Here is a 23,651-nt window from a genome sequence, read left to right on the forward strand (position 1 = left end):
GGCACCTGCACCTGTTGGGTGAATGAAAGAATCGGTCTTTTAAGCCCCCCAGCAGTTTGTGTATATCTTGATAAGCCTCCCAATGACCCATCTTTGAGCATATATCACTCTGTACTACAAATGTGAGTTCTTGAAGGGGAGAATCTATGTCTTTTCAGTTCTGCATCCCCCAAATCCAGCAAAGAGTGCTCATAACATGCTTGTTGAACTAAGAGTATCCAAAGCAAGATCTGTAAGAGCAAGCTGCTTCAGAATGTTTTTTTCTGGCAAACTGGTCCATATCCGACTCTCAGCAGAGGGAGAATCATAAGATGAAAGGTATGTGCCACTCACTAGGGCTGACGGCCTTCTTAGGAGAAGAGCCTACTCTCAAGGTCTCCATCAGTCTGCTCTGTGCTGTGTGCCATCGACCTTACTCTGAAGGATAGACGAGGCAGGCCATAGGACACAGAAGGCACTGCAGACAGGATTAGGTTTCCTAACTTCCCTGTCTTTATACTTTGTTGACTATAGCTTTAAATATTTATAACCAAGCAGGAAGTTTGGCTGGAATGGAGAAGGTGGGGTGGGTAGGGGGCTGGGAATCTGTTTCCCTCTGCCTCAATGATGCTGGCCCAGTGTGTCCTCAGCACTGTTCTGCCAGAGCCTGGGTGCTGGCTCCCAAATGTCAGCCCATCCACAGCGGGTGGGGGTGACTGTGGGGATTTTAAATGATGGTTTTGTTTTCATCCACAGCTATTTTTCCTAGTCTCAGGGATGTACTATTGACCCAGTCACAGAACACAGACACAATGCAGAAAATTGTCACTCGACCCCTCCCTGCACAGAGGGGCCCAGCCATTATGTAAAAAGGCACAAAAGCTTCGATTGGGGCCAAAAATTCCAAGTCAGTGCTGAGTGGGCTGGGAAGTTAGAAGTGGGATGCCTCAGAAGGATGATGGGTTTTCTTTTTCTTTCTTTTTTTTTTTTTTTTAGGAGACAGAATCTTCCAGATACAGTCTGCTCAATAGTTCTTAGCAGAAATAAATACTGCAAGAAAGATAAGTCCTGACAATCACCACTGTTTATGTAGAATCTCTGGCAAACGGCTTCCAACTCAGCGAGTTTTCAAATATGCATCACCCCGCCACAATATTCTCTCCCCACACTATTTCCAGCGAGTGGATTTTGTTTAGGACCGTTTTCATGATTTGCACTCATTTTGTAAGCAACATGAGGACCAACTCCAAAAGAAAAGCTAATCAGGGCTCTACCCAGAGACCCTGCAATCGAAATCAGATGTGCTGAAGGAAAAATTAATGGAAACACAGAAAGGGAAGGGCGCGATGCTGATTCCATAGCAGAGAGGAGGAGCTGACAGGAGGGAATCTTGGCTGAGCAGAGGGTCTGCGGGAATTCCAGCTGTGCAATCGCGCATTGTATTTATCATGCATGAGGCAACATCTGTATAAAACACTGAACGTTCCTGGGCCCCAAACATCAGGGGTAAAGAAAGGGTGTTTGGGGAAGGGGGTGAAGAGCAGAATGGTTTGTGTGGCCAACAAATAGCTGTAACTACTCAAACGGGTGAAAGGAGACAATCGCGCTCAGCTTTGTGTCTTTCAAGCAGTTCTGTGGAGCGTAGCAGGTTTAGTGAGAACCAGCTAAGTCATGTGGTCGTAAAAACAAAACAACACACACCAAACAGGGCTCTCGGACCATCCCCCTAGAGGTCACCTTCACTTCTGGCTCAGATCGTGAGATACCATGTAGGTGAAAGTATGACTTGGAATATAAATTAATGAGAGTCTCATGAGTTATAAAATCATGGAAGAAACAAGATCTCCCACAACCACTGAGGTGTGTGCCCACAACACGAATGAATGGAAAGAGCCAACATGTTTTTGAGCTCACAGATGGTACCGAATTAGTCTACTTATTCATTCTAAGTGTTAGAAAAGAGCTTTCTAATCCTAAAAAAATTGGAGAACTCATTCAGCCCACCATAAGTTATGTGGTTGTAGCTAATCAGCAGTGTCAAGTTAAACATTCTCTCATTAAAGATAAAAATGCCTTCAAAAGATAGCAAAGCCTAAACCATCCTCCAATGAAAGCTCTGATATTGGTGATCTTTTCCCTGAATTTTTGGCAATCTCTTTCCATTTCAGGACCAAAATGGCACATTTACTGATGAAAAAGTCTCATGAGGTTAGCGCTGGCCTTCTCCTGGCTTTACCTTACGTCTCTTATCATGTCTCTACATGTACTCTTTTGACGTTTAAGGACACACACGTGTGTGTGGATAAAATGCACATTACGGACCACATACAGACACATGATAGTTGCCATATCTGTTCACCCAAAGCAGACCAGAGAGAATGAGCACATTTAGCAGCTTTCATTCAAAGGAACAAGATTCCCCATAAAGGTGGCCTAACAAAGAATTCATTTAAAAAGAATCTCCAAAAACATATGTATGTACCGTGTCACCAGCTAAAAATCACATGCTTTATCCCATACATCTGCTTCCAACCTTTAAAAATATAAGTAGAAAGCTGTTCAATTTAAAAATTCAATTTATAAATTGTTCTGCTATGTTCTGTAACCACCATTAATAAATGATAATAGACTTTACCATTCTGTGGCCACCTTTGTTTCACTCGGGATACATAGTCAATTACCTAGCAATAATGGTGGCCGTATGATGTTCTGCTTAATTTCACAGGCCTGGGGATGTTTCTGGATAAAGAGAGAACACAAGCAAAATGGCAAGTTTTTCCCTTTACTTCACAGAGTTCACTAGTCCCATCAGAGGGGTGGGAGGTGGTCAGAGAAGGGAGCTGCTCCTGCATGCATGCATCTTTCTGCAGGAGGCAGAGCAGGGATGGTAGGTGGGTGCAACCTGCCTGAAGGACATTCGCCCACAGCGGAACAGAACATGTTTAGTGATAGCGCAGCATCCTTTATCCCGTGCTTGTAAACCAGCCTCCCTGACCTCTGACAACAAGGGAAATCAGACATTGGCTCTGCGCAGGGAGAACTTTTGGGACTCTGTTTTATGTAGAATTCCAATCCTGCCCCCAGGAGCTGCTTTTTCATTTCACCGCTGCCCTCCTCTAGTCACCCCGACCTGCCTCTGCATTCCCCTGCTGGGCCACTTTTATCTTCACTACCGAGGGCAGAGCCTGCCTCTTCCAGTTCTGCTCTAAAGGAGAACTTCTCCTGAAGGCTCTTAGGAAAAGTGGTGGCTGCGTCCTCACTGAGAGGTGGCTCCGCAGCACATATTGAAATGTTTGCTAGTAGAGATCATGCAAACCTGAGAGATTCCAGAGGTCACTGATTCTGGATTTTTCCTCCAATCTGACTTATCATCAGCCATTTCAGGAGGTGCTATGGAAGAAACTGTGACCAGCACACACACCACCCCCCTGCAAATTCATATGTTGAAGCCCTACTCCCCAGGGTGATGGTATTTGGAGATGAGGTCTTTGGGAAGTGGGTGGGTTTAGATGAGGTCACGAGATACAGCTCCGGGATTACAGCTCTTAAAAGAAGAGACACCAGAGGGCTTGCACTCTTTCTCCACCTGCAAGCACTGGGCTGGAAGGTGGCCATCTGCAAGCCAGGAAGAGCACTCTCACCATAACCAGGCCATGCTTGGCACCCTGATCTCTGACTTCCAGCCTCTAGAACTGTAAGAAATAAAGTTCTATTATTTAAGCCACCCAGTCTGTGGTGATTTGTTATAGCAGCCCAAGCAGACTAAGTCAGGAGGTTAAAAACAAAATTTAAAATAAAAATTCAGTTAAAGATGTCAGACATCTGTGTACTCTACCAAGTCTGAATTCCCACTTCATCCCACACTCACAGTTACCTTGGCAAGCGACTCTGGGTCTCAGTTTCCTCATCTGCTAAACACAAATGGTCCCCCACCCGTGTCTCCACCACAGAGGGTTGTAACGAGAAATCAGGAATCATCAACACAAGGCATATAAACACTTAGGGCAGTGCAGGGCATGGAGGAAACTTGATAAATAAAATCAAGATTCCCAATAAGCTTGGAAATAAGAATGTCTTGAGAAAAAACCCAGTCAGAAGCAGCACCTTAAGAAAAAATAAAATTCTCTAGTGACCACTGGCATGCCAGCCACCTGGAAACAGTTACGGACACTGCACCTCCCTGCAATTCATCTCTATCCCCAAGTACAGCATCTGCTCTCTACCACACCATGATCAGAGACAGATGCCAAAGCCCAAACCAGCAGATGAAGTCCCTTTGGCTCTCTGAAGCCCAAGTACGAGCTCATCCCCTTCCTCACCTCATACACCCCCAAACCCCGCTATCCACCAGTGACTCTGTTTTCATTTCAGTATCAACATCTGGTGCCTCTAATTCTATCAACACCCAAACATATGGAAGGAACAACAAGACACAGCAACATGAACCATTATTTTTAAAATACAAACTGGGTCCTAAATACCAATTGATTGCTAAAAGGGCACTTACGGAGGTTTATTAAGTACACAGAACATAAATCTGTTTGGCATGTAATTAATTCAAAATTACAGGAACACTAAATGTGTAATTAAATCTACATGGAATGTTTAGGCCCTTAGCTGGCATTTACAAAGGAAGCTATGGGAAATTTATTAGCTAGCAATTTATTGTTCAAAATACTGGCAAATCACGAGTTACACTGATTGAAATCTAGCTTGCTGTCACTCTGCTGTTCTGGGCCAATGAAAGGTTCAAAGCCTTGCAAACCAGTCGCCAAACAAAAGTCTGTGGCTAAGAATGCTAAGGATGGAGTCTGACAGTTATGGCTAAGTTTGTCCCTTCTATGTGATATCAACAGGTGTCTTTATTCCCCTGGACGATAAGCACACCACACATCATTCCTTCAATGGACTTAAGTACTTAACTGACACATTCAAATGTGACACACAGGAGATCTGAGTGAGATAAACACAATGTTATATTTGGAATCCTCACCCATTGACAAACTTTACTGTTTAGCCAGAACAAAATATTTTCTCTAGCCTGCTTGAAGTCAAAAGTGTAATATGAGAAATGTTCAAAATGAAAGACTCCAAAGTCATTCCAGAAACTTCTCTGCTCATTTCTAGGCTCTGTACCAGGCTGGAACGAGAGAAGACCGTCCAGCGTCCAGAGCTGGCTTGGCCCTTAGTTGATGGTGTGTTGCACAGGTCTCATTGGCCAATGTGGGTACAGGTGCTCTGGGGCACTCCTCAGGAAACAGCCCTAGTGACAACACCTCCTGAAAGCTTCTGGAAGACTTTGAAAGTAGAGCAACCAAGTAGAGCACCACACTCCTCAAACCTGGGGAGGACTGCATTCCAGTGCTTCCAGTGAGCCCAGTCTCCAATTCTTTATTTGATAATCTCGCAAGAAATGTTATCTTCAGCTGCTGTGTTTCCAGTGGCTGGAATTCCTAAGCACTAAGGTTGGAAAAGAATCCCCCTTACCTTTGTAATCAAAGGTAATTGGTGTTTCTACTCATTCTATCTGTGTTCATTAGGATTGCATTTGGCTGCAAGTAATATAAAATCCAACCACAATATCTGCAAAACCAAGGATGTACTCCAGGTACAACAAGAAACCTGGAGAAATGTGGTCCTTCCATAACAAGAAACCTGCACAGGATTATGCTCACCTTTCCCTATCATTTGCTCTGTCTTTTCAGTATGCTCACGCATCACCTCACAGCCACAAAATGGCTGCTGCAGCCCCACCCATCACACTTGTATTCCAGTAGAGATGAAAAAGAGTGATACCTTATCATATGGCATAAAAGGTCTTTGTGACAACAAAAGTATTGGAAAAGCAAAAGAACCCCTAGGAACTCCACAGCAGACTTATACCTACATTTCCCAATGGCCACTGTATCCTGTTTTCACACTCGAGAAGGGTATTGTAACACGGACTGAGCTAATCAATTAACACTAACAACCACACCATCCCTTTTTCATTCAGTTCCAGGGATGACATTCAGTGTTTGGTGTAAAGTTCTGAAAAGTTCCAGAAACCACTTTCCCAGTTTGTTTATTCAAGCAAATATTATGTCAGACACAGGCAATACAAAGGTGAACAGGTCAAATACTTAATGCTTTAAACCAAACCAAAACAAAACAAAACAAAAAACCCAAAAACAAAAACAACAACAACAACAAAAAAAAACAGATTTTTGGATGAAGAAGACAGAACCCCAGATTTAAAAGAAGTAACATATTAGACTATGCTTCCAATAGAACTATCTATGATGATGGAAGACTTTTCTACACTGTCCAACACAGTAGCCATCAGCCATGTGTGGCTAACTGGCATTTAAAACATGGCTTGTGTGACTGAGGAACTGAATTTATTATTTTATTTCAATTTAAGTTCACATTTAAATAGGCAAATGTGGCTACTATCTATCATAATGGATACTTCAGATCTAGACATCATGCACACACACATTAAAAAAATCAGAAAATCTCATTGTAATAGAGAAATGTCCAAATGTCATGGGAGCCTAGAGGTAGTAGCCAATTTCTAGTCAGAGTGAGAAGATAAAAAGATTATTTAATCTGGGTTTTATAAGATGTATAGGAGTTTGCCTCCTGATGAAGGAAAGCTAAGGGAAAGCACTATAAGCAAAAAGAAAATGGTGTACAAAGAAAAGGGGAAGAAAATGAAAGTCCGGAGAGACTCCCAAACAGAACCACCTGGTTAAGTCACTCCCAAATTGCCGACCCACAGAAACTGAGATAATCAGTTTGTTATTTGAAATCACTACATTCTGGGGTAATTTGTTATACAGCAATAGGTAATGAATATAGGATGAAACACCATATCGTGTGTGCACTAACTTCATCCTGTGGACAGCGATGGGGAATCAGAAAATACCAGAGGTGATGCTGTGGCTCAGAAGATGAGGGATAAAGGCCTGTGAAAATGTACTATGCCAAGCTGACCTCTCCGCCACATCCAGCACTGGCCTCTAGGAAAGTCCCAAAGGCTCTAGACAGCCAGGGCTCTGAGCCTTCCCACCACTGACTAGCCCATGGCCTTCTGCACATAGAAGACCATTTAATTTCAAAAGCAACATTTCAAAGGACATTAAGTTAGCCTCCTTATCCGTGGTCACAGCAAGCAATTACCTTTTCTGCTGGATAATATGCCAACAAGAATTTTAAGGACAGAACTCATATTTTTAACTTCCATATGCCAAGCTGAGAAAAGGACTTTATGCAAATATAGCAAAAAATATATATATACCCCCCAAAAGTCATCATCATTAGGTTTATTTCAAAATCAGATCTAATATTAATTTCCAGGCAATAACACCCTTTGGAATGAAAAGATTTGATTACTCTATAGGAATTCTAATGAATAGCACCCGCCACTCCTCTACCCATACCCACCCCCACGCTCTCTAAGCATTTTAAAGAATTTCTTTTTTTTTTTAAGTAACATTATATACAGTTCAGAAACACCAGCTAGAAAACATTCTGGCTTTGGAATTGGAAGATCACAACCCTTGGGAGGCCTGACAGGGGCCAGAGAGCATTGTGGGAAAAGTAGAATGAGTTAATGCTTCTCTGCAGCCTTAGGGCCAGTACCCTTTCCACCATACGCAGGGTATCCAGAGCAAATATATCCACATGGGTCATAAACACCAGTCCTGGTCCAAACAGTGGGGAGGCAGAAAACCTCATTTGAACTCAGCGTTGTTGTTTTTTAAATGAGCCAAATATGTAAGCCAAAAACTGGTATAGACAGATACAACCAGCAAGTGTACCATCTTGGTATCCACAGGCTAGAAGAATCTCTCCTGCACCTCTTCTCTGTTTCTCATTAAGTTTCATAAAACCATAGGACAGCCTCAGTGACTGGGGTCCCAGCAGGGACAGGGGGCAACCCTCCCTTTCACAAATAAGGAAATCAAGGCTGGGGAGGGAAGAGGACTCACCCCAAGCTGCATGCACGTTGACCCAGCTGGGGCAGAAGCTGTGTTTTCCAGCGATTCGGAAGAGAAAGTCCGGTGTGCCCTGGATCCAGTCTCAGAGGGGTGGTAGCAAAACAACGGATTATTACTCATGCAAGCTGATTGTGAACTGAACTTTCTTCTGATTAGAAAGTCTTAAGAAGAGATGCTTCTTGGAAGTGGATTAGGAAATCCACTTTCTTCTATCCCCAACTAGTTTGGTTCCAGGAACAAGACAGATGGATACAAATTTCATTCACGTCTGAAGCTCCGTCAACACTCCTGTGGGACAACACAATATTGGGAAATGAGCAATGAGGTGCTTCTACCAATGATAAGATTTGACAAGGTATAGGATCTTTGAGAAAAAGTTTGGAAGGACTCTTTCAGGCTGCAGGCCTATAGATGTACTCCCTCCCCACAGTCGCCAGGCATGCAGCCTGCTCTCCTGGACAGGCTTCTCTGGCCTCACTGCAGAGGACTGATTTCTTTCTCTGCTCTTCCCTTTCCTCGACTGAAAAATTAATGTGCACATACAGGGGAAAATGAAAGCATAACAACAGCCTATACGAAGAAGTTAAGTCTCCTTCAAACTCCCGAACAAAGGCCCTGCCTTTAAATGCAAGCATTATTCACTGTATGTTATTTCATGCCTATGTGTATAACTCCTTTTCTCTCCACCAAGGGGAACATTCCAAACTCCTTTTGCCTTTGGTATTTTTCACTCAACAGAAGAGCTTTGAGATCTTTCCCTGTCACCATACAGAGATCTACTTTATTCTTTTTTCACGAGTTCATAATATCCCATTGCTTATACAATCATTTATTTACCATTCTTTTATTAATGAGCATCCTGGTTCTAATTTTTTGTTTCTCAAATCTATGCCAAGGGCACAGTCACAGTACAGGTCTGGAGGACAAGACCCTGGTAGTACATGGCAGGCTTGTGCATGATGGACATTTTTAAATCAGGCACGGGATGTTAGCACAGCCCAGTATTCGTAGTGCCTCTGTATAGAACCAGTAGAAATCTTCTGTCCCAGTTTCTGCCTCAGCCTGGCTTCTGTGCCTGCTTCCTCCTTCCCCGCGACCACCCTTCTGCCTTCAGAGTATTCATGTACTGTCTGTCTCCTCCACTAGGGTCAAAAGCTCCACTGAGGACCAAACCCTAAACCCCTGAGAGTCCCACTGTATGAGTCTTCCCTTTGCAGAAAAAAGCAATTCATTAAACGTCTGCTAAAGAGTCCACGAATGCCTGAACAACTGATGGAGTGAATAGCAAGCACTTAACAAGGGTCTAACAGTTTTCAATGGGTTTTACTCTCAACCCATCTAATAGAAAGATACAAGATCTCTCCCTTCTCGAGTGTGGTGGAAGAGGTCTTCCCTCAGGTCACACTTGTGTTCTTCAAGGTGACCCCACAGGGGCAGAAGGAGCAAACAGCACACCTGGACCCTCCCAGGCCAGTGGCCATGGTGTGTGTGTGTGTGTGTGTGCGCGCGCGTGTGCATGCATGGGTACCTGAGCACAAAGCAGGCCATTCCGTAAACAACAAAAACAATAAAAGCCCACTGCCTATGACCTTCAGAAGAACCCTGTGTCCCCCCAGCAAAGGCTTTCGGCAGGACTGCCTGGTGCTCTTTTGTTCGGGGCTGATTGGAGCTGTCACGGACACAGTGCATCTCCCAGTGGCAGCTCGCTGTAAGTCAGGCAAGCTCTGTACAGATGCCCTGCCCGGAATTCACTCTGGCAAGGAACCCGGGCCTTACCCCTCCAACAAGGGGAGAGTTTGCAGGAGATAAGGCATCACAGCAGCTGAAAACCACAACAGCTTATGCTGATGACTAATTAAGTGCCAGGCACAGTCCTAAGTGCTTTGTATTTAATAGCACACATGATCGCCACTCAGTGCTGTCCAGTACTACCATTATCCCATTTACAGAGCAGGAAACCAAGGCACAGAGACTGAGTAACTTGTTCAGAGGCCCACAGCTAGTAAGTGGCAGATGTGGGGCAGGAATCTAGGCCCATGGCTATTTCCCACTAGGCTGGGGGGTTGGGGGCTGTGGTTAGGGGGTAGGTCTGTCTACACTGCAGGCACTGCTTTGAGCAATCCACACATATCTCGGGTGGTCTTTCCAGCAGCCCCATGAAGCAGTAACAATGAGTAACTCCATTTGCCAATAAGGACACGGGAGGTCATCTCAATAAGCCTGTGGAAGATCCCGCTGCTAGTAATTAAACTTGAGAACCCAGATTTCTTGAGCTCCAGAGCTCGTGCTCAGAACCACTGCTCTGCGCCACCTCTGATCTCCCCCGCCTGCAACAGCTGCCCTCATGTTTTGCATTTAAACCACAAGTGGCATCTTGTACCTGATCTTCAGACTTCAGCAAACAACAGCCAGCCTCAAGGGCTTGTGAAACTTTTTGGTTTTAAAAATATTCAATGTCTAACACTGTGGAGATAGAGACAAACAGGTGATCAGAAACACAATAAACTTGGATATAGAATAGAGGCCACCAATTTGCCCCCAGTTCCAGGGAGACAATATTAACAGGTATCACTTTGTGAGTGCTTATTGCCAGATACTGTTCTAGAAGCGTAATCTGTTAAAAATCATTTAATTCTCCCAACAAATTTCTAAAGTAGGTAGAACTATCTTCATTTTATAAAGGAGAGAAGGCATAGAGAGGTTCAATAAGCTGCCCAGAGTCACACAGCTTGTAAGAGCAGGACCAGGATTCAAGGCCAGGCATTCTGGCTCTGGAGTTGGATTGCCAGACTTAGCAAAGTACAAAAAACAAACAAACGAAAAAAAACCACACAAAAGAAAACCACATAAACAACAAGTAACTGTGTTAGCATAAGAATGTCACATGCAATATCCCTGCTCCTCCACAGCCTACATGATTCACACACAGTGTGCTTCCCCGTCCGTGGGATCAGTGCAGGGTCGCAGTGTCTGACAGACTCACCTTTGTTGAGGCTCCTAACTGGGGGAGATGCCTACAGCCTGTCCTAACCCTTCTGACCACACCAAGGCCATGAAACCCTCTCTCCTGCACCCCCCATTTTCCCATCTGCCAGCACAAGGTATAAACACACATCACTGCCCCCACATAGAACACCCTCACAGTCCCCATGTAGCTTGTGATGCTAAAGACATGGCTCTTTATTCACCTCTGGACCACAGAGCCTGTCTATGCAGCCAGCAGCCTCCTTCTACTAAGGTTTGGAATAAAGCTGTAGCCATTTTGTTTCGCGTGCACACGGAGGTGAGGCGGCTGCTCTTCTTGAGCTTGGAAATGGATAAAAAGCACTGAAGGGCCCTCCTGCCCCTCCGCAGAGCTTCCTGAGTGTCAGCCCTGCACATAGCGTGGACGCAGAAACAGGTGAGGCTCCTCTGAAAATAACAGAATCAAAAGGGCCTGTGTGGCTGTGTATCAGGAAGAGGGCCAGTAGAGGTTCAGGGCCGGAGGTGGAGCATGGATCAACCTCAAAACAAGTGAAAGCCAAAGTTAAAAGTAAAGAGCAGCTCAGAGACAAGGCAGATAGATATTTACAGGGCCTGCTGCAGCATGTGTGCGTGGATCCAGATGTGGATTTCGAGATTGCCATTTGGGGTGCTTCTTGGGGCTAAGAACCATGAAGACACATGTCCCCCCTGCGGTTTTATGACCATGTTTAGCAATGAGTGATGCCGAACGGAAGGGAGCCATTCTGCAGTGCCTGCCCGGGCCTCACAGACGCTGCCTACAACCCCCTCCCCAGAGCAGTGGGGCTGGTTGAAGCACAGACCTCCTCTCTGCCCCCAAAGCTTTCTATTTCCACAAAAGGGATTCTCAGCAAAACAGCATCCTGGCTGCAGGTAATCGCAGGCCTCTTTCTCTTTAAATAGCTTCTTTGTAACCACAAACATGTATGTTTTTCATAAAGCTCTGAAAATTGTACTAGGCCCTGGGGAGGTACCAAGTGGAAACGCGGGTGCCGGGAGATTAGAACTCGGCTACTCCAGAGGTACACTGTGCTGTTTGTAACAATTATAATAATACACCTGTACCACCATTGTCAGTGTGGACCAGCCACACAGGGGCTCATTAGTATTGTATTAGGGCTGCATGGGGAAACAGATAATGGCCCATAATGAAAAATGCCAAATTTTCTATATAATAAAAATGAACTTGATTAATGAAAATCACTTTCAGGGAAAGAGTTACAGCGTTGTTAGAAATAAAAAATGATGTATTAATCCGACATTCTTACAGATGGTCCCAACCTCCTGACAACTGCTATTCATTTGAGATGCTATTAGCATGCATAATTATGCTAATTAAGTTGTAATTAAGCACCAATTCTTCAGAGGGCTTTTTTTGTCTATCATTTAATACAACTCAGTTGCAAAGAGTGCTTAAAGCTTTGTACAGTGTTTCATTCAAAAGGGGTTCCCAAATTTCTTAGCAAAGATTTAGCAGCTGAGCCATGGATAGGAGCTATAATCCTTGTTTTGGTTAAAGAAAAGTCAGTAAATACCAGCGGGGTCTGCCAGTTGTTGATAAAATAATGAACGCTTTCTGCTAAAATAAGCACAGTTCAAACCAGGGCAATTACAATGAGAACAAAATGTATAATTATCAGTAGTGATAGAACCATTGTCCTATTACATGGTCGGTTTTATTCTTTTTATTTGAAAAAAGGGGACTTAAGGAGTACGTTCAATAAGAAATAATTAGAAAAAATGGCATTCAATATTTTATTAAAAGTGAACTAAATCAGAAAGCTGAAGATACCTCCTGGGGAAGGGGATGTGTGTAGAGAAGGAATCAGTGATTTTGTTTCCAGTTCCAAAGACTATTTGAGATAAACATTTTAAAAAGAACATCATAAAATGATAAGGTGCACATAAATGGTTTTTTCAACTCCACTGTCTACAGAGGCAAAAGCAGATTTTTTAGCAGAGAAGTTAGTTAAACTGGCAATTTCAAAGATACATGTTTACCTGCCAATTTGCCTGAATTCTACCACTTTTGTTCCCAGATATTTATTGTGTATGAGTATGCGGGACGCTGATTTAAGTCTTGTTTTCTCACTAGTTCAGCTGTGCCGAAGCCAGAAACAGCCAAGGAGCTTAGAACAAAGGAGGATACAGGGCTTGAGACGAGTGTGTGAAGGAGAGGCTGGCCGGGCCTATTTTCCTGGGACACCCGCACCCTGTTACCTTCCTTCCAAAGCAGAGAAATCTGTTTCCCATGAGCTGCCTTTTCATCTTTATTCTGCCCTGAGCTGAAGAGGCAAAATCAATAAACAGACGCTGAGGAGTCCTGATTCTCCCTGAATGTAACTGTAAGCGACTTATTTAAAAGAAAACCAAGAGTCTACACCATTGCAACCCCATCTCTGAACTACCACATAAAAAATGACCAGCGAAAGTTAAAAAAAAAAAAAAAAAAAGCTCCAGGAGGGAACATTTGAAATACCTCTATGCCAAATCTTGGCAAATCATCTCCCTCCTTCTTCTAACTGTGGCATTACAAAAATAAATATATACTCTTTCTTTGAAATGAGCTTTGCTTTTCTGTTGCAGTCTCTTTTTGGACACAGTCTTTGCTTTTAATTTTACTTTAAGCCTCTGGAAAACTTACTCCTCAGGTAGTATGCTCTGTCTAATCTCCACTTTCTCTGCCTGCAGTCTAGAGCACAAGGGCAGGAACTTACAGAAAAACATGCACTGGAAGTTGGGAGCAGCTGGTGGCCTGCCTCAGTCACAGGGAACATTCACCAAAGGGTTCAGCAAAGTGTCCTCATCTGTAAAACGGAACGCCCATTAGCTGCTCTGAACAGCTCACATGCAAAGATCAGCCAAGGCAGTAAGTGTATAGGCAAGGTGAACCTAATGGACCGTTTCATCCAGTGTGTAGGATTTCCACTCAACAAAGATGTCAGGTGTTACTGAGACTCTGATGCTGAATGTCCAGGTGCATCCATGCCACAGACATAAGCACACTTCTCATTTGTTCATTCAACAAATATTTGCTATGTATCTATAATGTGCTCTGTAGAGTTCCAAGTACTGGGGATACAGCCCTGAGCAGGTTGACACATTTAAATAAGATGCCAGATATAAGTGCTATGAAGAAAATAAAACAGAGAGACATGATAGAGTTATTAGATAAGGAGTTGCTTTTGATAATATGGTCAGGAAAGTCCTCTCTGAGATGCTAACATTTAAGCAAGCTGACATTTAAGCAGAACTGGGAAAAACACGGGGTTGGCAACAAGAGTACACTATTTGTGAAAATAAAGAATGGGATTCCTCAAACTAATAAGCTTTTGCACAGCAAAGGAAACCATCAACAAAACAAAAAGGCAGCCTATTGAATGGGAGAAGATATTTGTAAAAGGCAATACAGGGTTAACATCCAAAATATATAAAGAACTCCTATAACTCAATGCCAAAAAAAAAATCTTAATTAAAAATGGACAGAAGCCCTGAATAGACATATTTCCAAAGAAGACATACAGATGGCCAACAGACACATGAAAAGATATTCACCATTACTGATCATTGGGGAATGCAAATCAAAAACACAACTGAGATACCACCTCACACCTGTCAGAAAGGCTATTATTAAAAAGACAAGAAATAACAAGTGTTGGTGAGGATGTAGAGAAAAGGGAACCCCCATGCACTGTTGGTGGGAATGTAAATTGGTACAGCCACTGTGGAAAACAGTATGGAGGTTCCTCAAAAAAATTAAGAATTGAACTACCATGGGGTGCCTGGGTGGCTCAGTCATTAAGCGTCTGCCTTCGGCTCAGGTCATGATCCCAGGGTCCTAGGATCGAGCCCCACATCAGTCTTCCTGCTGCGAAGGAAGCCTGCTTCTCCCCCTCCCACTCCCTTACTTGTGTTCCTGCTCTCGCTATCTCTCTCTGTCAAATAAATAAATAAAGGCGCCTGAGTGGCTCAGTTGGTTAAGCGACTGCCTTTGGCTCAGGTCATGTTCCTGGAGTCCCGCCCAGGACTGAGTCCCGCGTCGGGCTCCCTGCTCAGCGGGGAGTCTGCTTCTCCCTCTGACCCTCCCCCCTCTCATGCTCTCTCTATCTCATTCTCTCTCTCTCAAATAAATAAAATCTTTAAAAATAAATAAATAAATAAATAAATAATCGTAAAAAAATTTGAACTACCATATGATTCAGCAATTCCACCTCTGGGTATTTAACAGAAGGAAATGAAAACACCAATTTAAAAAGATACATGCCCTCCTATGTTCACTGCAGCATTATTTACAATAGCCAATATAAGGAAGCAGCCCAGTGTCATCGACAGATAAATGGATGAAGATGTGGCACACGCACGCACACACACACACACACACACACACACACACACACTGGAATATTACTCAGCTATAAAAAAAAGAATGGAATCTTGCCATTTGCAACAACATGGGACAGGCCTACAGGGTATTATGCTAAGTGAGCTGAAGTCAGAGAAAAACAAATACCATATGATCTCACTTATATATGGAATCTAAAAGACAAATGAACAAACAAAACAGAAACAGGCTCATACATACAGAAAACAAACTGGTGTTGGCCAGCAGGGTGGGGTGTCAGGGGATGAACAAACTAGGTGAAGGGGATTAAAAGGCACAAACTTTCAGTTATAAAATAAGTAAGTCATAGGGGTGTAAAGTATGGCATGGGGAATAGAGTCGATAATATTGTAATAACTTTGTATGGTGACAGATGGTAACTAGACTTATTGTGGTGGTCACTTCATAATGTTTACAAGTATCAGATAACTGTGTTGTACACCTATAACTAATATGTCAACTGTCTTTCAATTAAAGAAAAAAAGAGTATGTTCCATGACGAACATCTCAGAGCGAACCGCTAGTGCCAAGGCCCTAAAGCAGGAATGAACTTCGCCGGTTTGAGGGATGAGAGGAAGGACAGGATGAGAGGAGACTCCAAACGATTTGGAGATTAGAAGCCCACGGGGCCAGAGAAGACATCAGGTCACACAGAACCTTGCAGATGCAATAAGGAGTTTGGATTTCTTTCTAAGTGCAACGAGAAGACACTCAGTCGTTTCCAATCATGTAGTGATAGATTCACGTGAGCTCCTGGAGAGGACTGGGTTGCAGGTGAGCGAGAGGTAAGCAGAGTTAAGGGGTTCTTGCAGGAATACAGGGGGGAGAGAGTAGCTTGGACAGAGGAGGTGGCATGGCAACAGGGAAAAGTGGTCAGATGGGTGACATATTTTGGACATAGAACTAACAGGACTGACCATATACATATATATATATATATATGTCATGTGGACTTGCTCATTCACTGCAAAATATCCCCAAGAATATATTTTCTGTTCTATCATTTTTATTACTTACATGTCCCTATATTAAAAGTGAAGGCAAAATTTTGACTATTAGCCGATCTCAAGCACAATATCTAAGACGTAAAGGAAAACCTTGGATGATGAGACCATAAGATCTCCTGGCAACAGCCTCTAAGGAAGACATGCGGGCATTTCCAACCTATGCAAGCTACCAGTAACTCATATAAGAAATATCAATGCCTGGCAGCTGGTGGGCAGAGTTCCATGGGAGTCTGAGAACTGATGGAAAGTAAAAGCCTTCAAATAAGGAAACCAGTAACTTGCTTGCTGGAAAGAACCACAGGCATAGAAGTAGAAATTAATCAAATTAATTGCCCTCAAAGAGTAGAAAAAACGATGACCAAGAAAGGAAAAGCTAATATTCCCACACCCAAATTGCAGAAAAGGGGCTTACTCACTTTCATTCGTCAAAGAGAGTTAACTGAATGCAAGGTCCCCTTACAACCTCTTATATCTGCTACCACTTTACCTGACTGACCCCGTGAAGGAAGTGAAACAGTCTCGAGGATGGTAAGTTAGCCCAGAAGTGACAAAACTGGATTCAAACCTGTACTTCAGGCTTTGAGCCACTGATCTTTCTACACCCAGACAATTCCAGTGACTTGGATTCTCTGGAGCTCCTTCCCAAATATTCATGAGAAAGTAGGTTTCCTCCTGGACCTGCAGATCTTGATCACAAAGAGCCCCTCTCCTGAAGGCAACCACAGCTCTCTGGAAGAATGGGCTTTTCTTTGCCTTTTATAGAACTCAGCATTTTAAATATAACCCTTTCCAGTAATTGTTGAGGTCAGAAGGGTGGGATAAGGGAATGATGAGGGGAACAATTTTAAGAACAGATGGCAAAATTTTTTTTTCAATATATGACCAAAAAAAAAGCAAAGCAAAAGGCAACGACAAAGAGGAAAAAATATATTCAACCTATATCACAATAAAGTCAACATCCCCAATAAATAAAAAGTTTCTAAAAAAAAAGAAAAAAAGCTCAACAAACCTCTATCAAAAAAAAAAAAAAAACAAAAACGAAAAGATAAAGGAGTCACAGAAAAAGAAACACAACTCTTAAATGTGTGAAAAAGTGCTCACTCTTGCTAATAAAAGAAAAATGAAAAGTAAAACTGCAGCTAAATAGACTTTCATACCTATTATGTTCACTAAATAGCTAAATAGAATTTCATGCCTATGAAGGTTGACTGCATACATATATACACACACTCGCATGCACGTGCACACACATACGCACATGCTGTGTTGGTGAAGGAAAAACAGGGGCTTTAATATTTGTTGGTAGAATTTTCAGATGGTACAACCCCTATGGCAAGGAATTTTAAAATGTCTAGCAAAGTAATACATGCCCTTACCCTTTTACTCAGAAATCCCCAAAACACACTGGCAAAAAATAAGGTGATGGGAACTAACTAGCAAAAAACTGCAAATAATATAAATGTCCATCAATAGGTGACTAGTTGGATAAACTACCACACATTATAAAAAGGAATAAATGAGATCTACATACAGCTATGGAGTGATCATCAGAAAATACTGTTAATTTTGAAAATGCAAGGAACAGAAAAGCATGTAGAGTATATTTCCTCTTTTACGGAAGAATGTGTAAGTGAACCTGCTTCTAATTTAAAAATGCAGACACAGAAATGCCACGTAGGGACAAGTGAAAGAACAGGGTGGAGAGTCGGGGTAAAAGCTAGATATGTCTTGTTTTTCAGACATGCCGCTAGAGCTATGTAAATGTTTTACCAAGTTGTATTGAAAGAAATCAGAATAAGAAAAAGTACCTCAAAATTGAAAACTAAATGAAACAAAGAACCTAACTATATATGACATAATCAAAAGACATTATTCCAAGTGACTTTAAAATATAATTTCACCACGAGTCTCAAATGGGTATATCCTAAGGTCAAAAGAACTGCAAAGAAATATTCGTTTTGAGCATTTGTACCGTCAGTATCAACTCAATGTACTTGTTCATAAAAATGTGTTTTTCTTAGAGCTGTCTGCAGAAAAGCCCTGTGCATAATGACAAACCAAATACAAAGAGCCCAGTGTCCAGACTCTGGTCTCAAAATACCTTTTCTCACTGATAGAAAGTACTTGCTCCTTGGAGAAATGGCTGATGGCAGATCTAAGAACAGGAAATGAGCAAGATGAGCCAGAGACAAAGAGGAAAGCATGAGTCACCAAGACTTCTGGGATCACATCAAAGGACAGAGAAGCCAACTTGAAGGAAATTCCATTGGCCAAAGATGGGGCAATTTGAGCATAAAAAGAATACTATCTGTCACTGATTTAAACATATAAATCATGTTAAAATTCATGTGTTTATAATTATATTCTTTTTAAAAATCTGTCATTGCTATGGTTTAAATGTTTGTATCCACCCTCCAAATTCATATATTGAAATAATGCTCAATGTGATAGTTTTTGAAGGTGGAGTCTTTGGGAGGTACTTATGTCATGAGAACAAACACCCTCATGTCTCATGAAAGAGACCCCACAGAGCTCCCTAGTCCCTTTTACCATGTGAGGATAGAACAAGAAGTCTGGGACCCAGAAGATGGCCTTCAAATGACCATACTGGCACCCTGATCTCAGATTTCTAGCCTCCCAAACTATGAGGAATAAATTTCTGTTGTTTATAAGCCACCCAGTCCATGGTATTTTGTTTCAACAGCCTGAATGAACTAAGACAGTCCCTGCTAGAGGATGCTAGGAAACTAAACTCATTGTTTCGAAAACTGGAAAATAAAAAGGAGAAAAATCAAGTATTTGTGCCCCCCCTTCCTAGATGAATTCTCCCTCAGTTTAAAAGAGTAAGTAGGAGAGAGGGGAAAATAAAAGTGCTTCTTTTCTGAAAAATTCCAGGTTAAAAAATGAAACAAAGGTAGGCTTAGAACATCACCACTTTGCAACATTTAATAAAATTATAGATCTGGGCAATGATTATCTAGTTATCTGATAGCTAGTTAAGCTATCAGGTGGGAAGCTGGTGGGGAATTTTATAAAAGGATGGAGTGAGTTGACCATATCTGAACTCAATGAAAAATTTTAACATCAAAAACAGATACAAGCAGACATTCTGTACCTCCTGATTGAAGTACTCAGCACAACCTATGAGATGTAGATTTAAAGGGAGAATCAAAAAGAATCAGCAAGGCCCTGGTGAAAGGATCATCAAATGTTACCTATATCCCAGCTAACCCAGAGGTTATGAATAGACTTCTAATCCTCTGATGGCTTTCATGACCATATACCGCAGAAAAAGAAGCCAACGATAATGCAGATTTTTATCCTAGAAATGCAAGGATGACTCAAGAGCAGAAAATAATCATTTCAAACAATATTGGTAAAACATTTTATAAAATTTAAATACTCACTTATGAGAAAATCTTAGGTAACTAGGAAGGAAAAAAATTTGAACCTGATACATGTGATTTCTAAAAACCTCCTATAAAATTCATAACTGTAAAATATTAGAAACATTGTTTTCAAAGTTAGGAAATGGACATATGTCCTACATTCACTTTTATGCCACTGTTCTGGAGGTCTTAGTTCATGCGGTAGGCCAAGAAACAGAAATAAGAGTTAAAGATTAGAAATAAAAAGAAAAAAGTGATTTTATATAAAAATTACATATCATCCTATGGATTATACAATAGGATAAAACTACTACAAACAAAGGATAACTTAGCAAGATTTCTGATGTCTAAATAAAAATAAATAAATAACATTCCTATAAACCAGCACTAACCAATTAGAAAGTATTAGAGAAAAAAATCAGGATGCTTAATTACTATGAGGAAATAAAGCTATTAAAATATATATGACGTGTGGAGGAATTACAATAAAAATCATTGAAAGATATAAAAATTTATAGATTTATACTACATTTATAAATGAGCAAATAAATGCCATTAAAAATTCAAGTCTCTCCAAATTAATCTATAAATTCAATACAATTACAATGAAAATCCCAACAGGGTTTTTCATGGAGTTGACAAACAGATCCTAAAATTCATATTGAAGGAGAAAGATCCAAGAATTGCAAAGACAACTGTGAAGAAGAATAAGAAGAGGAAACTGTTTCAATACATAGTATTGTGTAATAAACCCCTCAAATCTAAGTTGTTCGAAACAATTTATTTTGTTCATAAATCTACAGTTTGGGCAGATCTTGGCGGAAACCTCTCATCTCTACTCTGAGAAGCACCAGCAGAAGCTGAAAGTACTGCTCAGGGCTGCCACCATCTAAAAGCTCATTAACTCACCTATATGGCTGTTGAGGCTGACTGATGGCTGGCACCCAGGCTGGGCTGTTGGCTGCAACACCTATACTTGGCCCCTCCATAGGGTTGCTTGGCTTCCTCATAACATGATGGCTTGATCCTGAGACAGCCATGTGGAAGCTGTATCACACTTTATGATCTAGCCTTAAAAGTCACACAACATCCTATCTGTTTGAAATAGTCAGTTAAGCCTTTATAGAATCAAGGAGTGGGGAACTAGACCTCTTAGTGGGAAAGTGTCAAAGAATTTATAGACAAGTGTTAAAACCACCATAGGTATGTTCCCATGAGATATGATATTTAAACTATAGCAATTAAGCATGACCCAGGGATACACAAAACACAGGACAGAATGGCATAGCATGATCTGCGGTGGGATAGGATGGGACGGGATGGGATTAGATGGAGAACCTAGAAACAGAGTCACATGTACATGGATACTTGATACAACAAGACTTGATACAACAAGACATTACCAATTGGTGAGAAAATGATGGACTATTTATTAAAATGTGCTGCTACAAATGATATTTACTTAGGAAAGAAATAAAATTAGGTCCTTACAGAAAAATAAATTCTAGGTGAAATAAATGTATAAAAACCTAAAAACAAAAATCAAAACTTTAACAAGAAAGAAATAATATATTTATAAGTAACTGATAGTGAATTTTTTTAAATGAGACAACAAAAAGCATCAATCATAAAGAAACAGAATGCAAATTCTAACTAAAAGTAAATTTTCAGTTTCTATATAACTAAAGATACCATTAAAGTGCAAAAGACAGGCCACAGCCCAGGAGAATGCCTTTAACTGACAATTGATTAGTACCAGAATATATAAAGAACATTTAATACTCAGTAAGGAAAAGGCAAATAGCTCACTACAGAAATTAGCAAAAGCTATACGCATTTAGTTCATAAAAAATGAAATAAAATGAAAAAAATACATGAAAATTTCCACAACTTTCCAATTTATCAAGGAGATGTAAACAACTATAAAATACCATTTTTACCCAAAAACGTGGCACATTTTTTAATGACAATATCAAATGTTGGAGGGATTATGTGTACACTACTGATAAATGGATATTTGGGCAGTATGATAGCATCTAGTAATGTTAAAAACATCCAAGTCTTGCCAACCAGCAATAGTCACTTCTCTAAGGTATGTACTTAAGAGAAATGCTCACACACACACACACACACACACACACAAATTAACAAACATGTTAAAAGTTTGTGAGAGCAAAATAAACAAATACATAAATAAATAAGAGAAAACACTTAAGTGTTCATCAGGAGAGAAACAGATAAATTACCTTATATTCAAATAATGAAAAATTCAACACTTAAGTGAAAGAACTTGATTTATAAGTATGTTGAATTTTAAAAGCAAGTTGCAGAAGGATAAGCACTGCATAATATACCACTAATGTATTTTCATACTATATATTATCTACTGATACATACTGATGTAGTAAATGAATAAAATTATGGAAGTGAAGGGTATTTGCCAAGACAGCAGCATTCTTTGGGAAACAGAGAAGGGCAATGTGGCTGGTGGAGGTTCAAAGGAGGCTTTACCAATATGTCACATTTTATATGATAATAATAATTATGAATATAAAAATCTGAAGCAAAAATATCAAAATGTTAAGTTTTATTATTTCTAATTAATGGACAGGGGTATTTGTTATATTACTTTCATAATTAGCTCATTTATATTAAATATGTTAAGTGCCAATAAATCTAGTTATTGGACTCTTGATGGCAAGCATAAGAAATTCAAGTCACCCAGATCAGATAAAAATGGATTATTTTGACTCACAGAATCCTACAACAGTTTGAAAGACCAACCCTGAGAAGAAAAAGTTTTCAGCAGATCTTAGAAACAAAGTTGAACCAAGAAACGTGAATGCCACCTGGATTCTCTTGCCCACTCTGCTGTCTGCATGTAATACTGCCATCCTTACCAGAACTGCTAGTACTACTTACTGCCACTGCTGCTAGCAGTAATGAGCACTTATGGAGTGATTACTGTGTACATGGCAATGATCTAAACATCTGACATTTAGTAACTAATGGAATCCTCAGAATACCACTTTATGGATGGAGAAACTGAGGCTAAGAAAGGTGAAATATCTTGCCCAAGCCACACAGCTGGTAAAGAGTTAAAAAGGCTTTAAACCCAAGCAGCCATTATTATCCCTGATCACCAGAAATGGATTTTTACCAACCTGTAGAAATAGAGGTATTGAGTGTTTTTTGCATATATATTTTTTCATCTCATACTTTCTGCTCCTGGAAGAAGACAGATGTTCTTTCCGGCTTCACAGTTAAAAATCCAAGGGAAAGGCTGTGATTAGCTGAAATTGGGTCAGGTGATCTTCCTGGACCAATCACCTGTGGCCTGTAGGAGGCAGCCCAAGGGGTATAATGAAGCATGGAACACAATGGAAGTTTCCATGGAAACTATAAAGTTAGAGCAGGAAAAGAGATTACCAGAGAAAATGAAGACTCAGTTTCCTAAGGCAGGAGGGGAAAGTAAGCATGAGAGGTTATGTGGAAAAATAATAGATGCCCACTACATTTTAGTATTTAGTACTAAATATGGTGCTTGTTGTTTTTTATACTTTTTTGTTTTATCTAAAATGTGTACAATAAGCATGTATTCTTTTATAGCTTTAAAAAATTTAAGTTCTTTCAGCAGCTGCCCCTCCTTTGAATTCTTCTCCTCTTCTCTTTTCTCCCCTTGGAAACAGATTCTGGCACTTTGTGTTGGTGGATGAATGGAGTCAATGTCTCCTACACAGTCTCTGAATTCCTCCTAAAAAGTCTAAAATGTTCTCTGTAAACATCCCAGAGTGAAGAAATTAGGAAAGTTAAAGGTCATGTTTAAAAGTTGTTTTAAATGATTGTTTCGTTTTCTTTATTTTTGGAATCAGGGTGATCAAACAGATAGAAACAGTGTGTTATAGAC

At 40.9% G+C, this 23,651-nt stretch overlaps 1 protein-coding gene across 2 annotated transcripts in view; it reads right to left on the bottom strand.

Moving 5' to 3' along the window:
- Positions 1-22,997, bottom strand: part of LOC112814716 (uncharacterized) — a 696,136-nt gene extending 673,139 nt beyond the window's left edge. For both annotated transcript variants that reach the window (XM_073882323.1, XM_073882324.1), the window contains exons 1-2: positions 22,909-22,997; positions 7,956-8,252 (exon numbers count right to left, since the gene is read on the bottom strand). In XM_073882323.1, coding sequence (XP_073738424.1) covers positions 7,956-8,084 — 129 coding nt within the window. In that variant the 5' untranslated portion in view covers positions 8,085-8,252; positions 22,909-22,997. The remainder of the gene's footprint in view (positions 1-7,955; positions 8,253-22,908) is intronic.
- Positions 22,998-23,651: the final 654 nt, after the last annotated feature.

Source organism: Callorhinus ursinus, unplaced genomic scaffold (assembly GCF_003265705.2).
Source record: "Callorhinus ursinus isolate GAN/ISIS: 27379988/994484 unplaced genomic scaffold, GSC_fseal_2.0 scaffold46, whole genome shotgun sequence".
Lineage (NCBI taxonomy): Eukaryota > Metazoa > Chordata > Mammalia > Carnivora > Otariidae > Callorhinus > Callorhinus ursinus.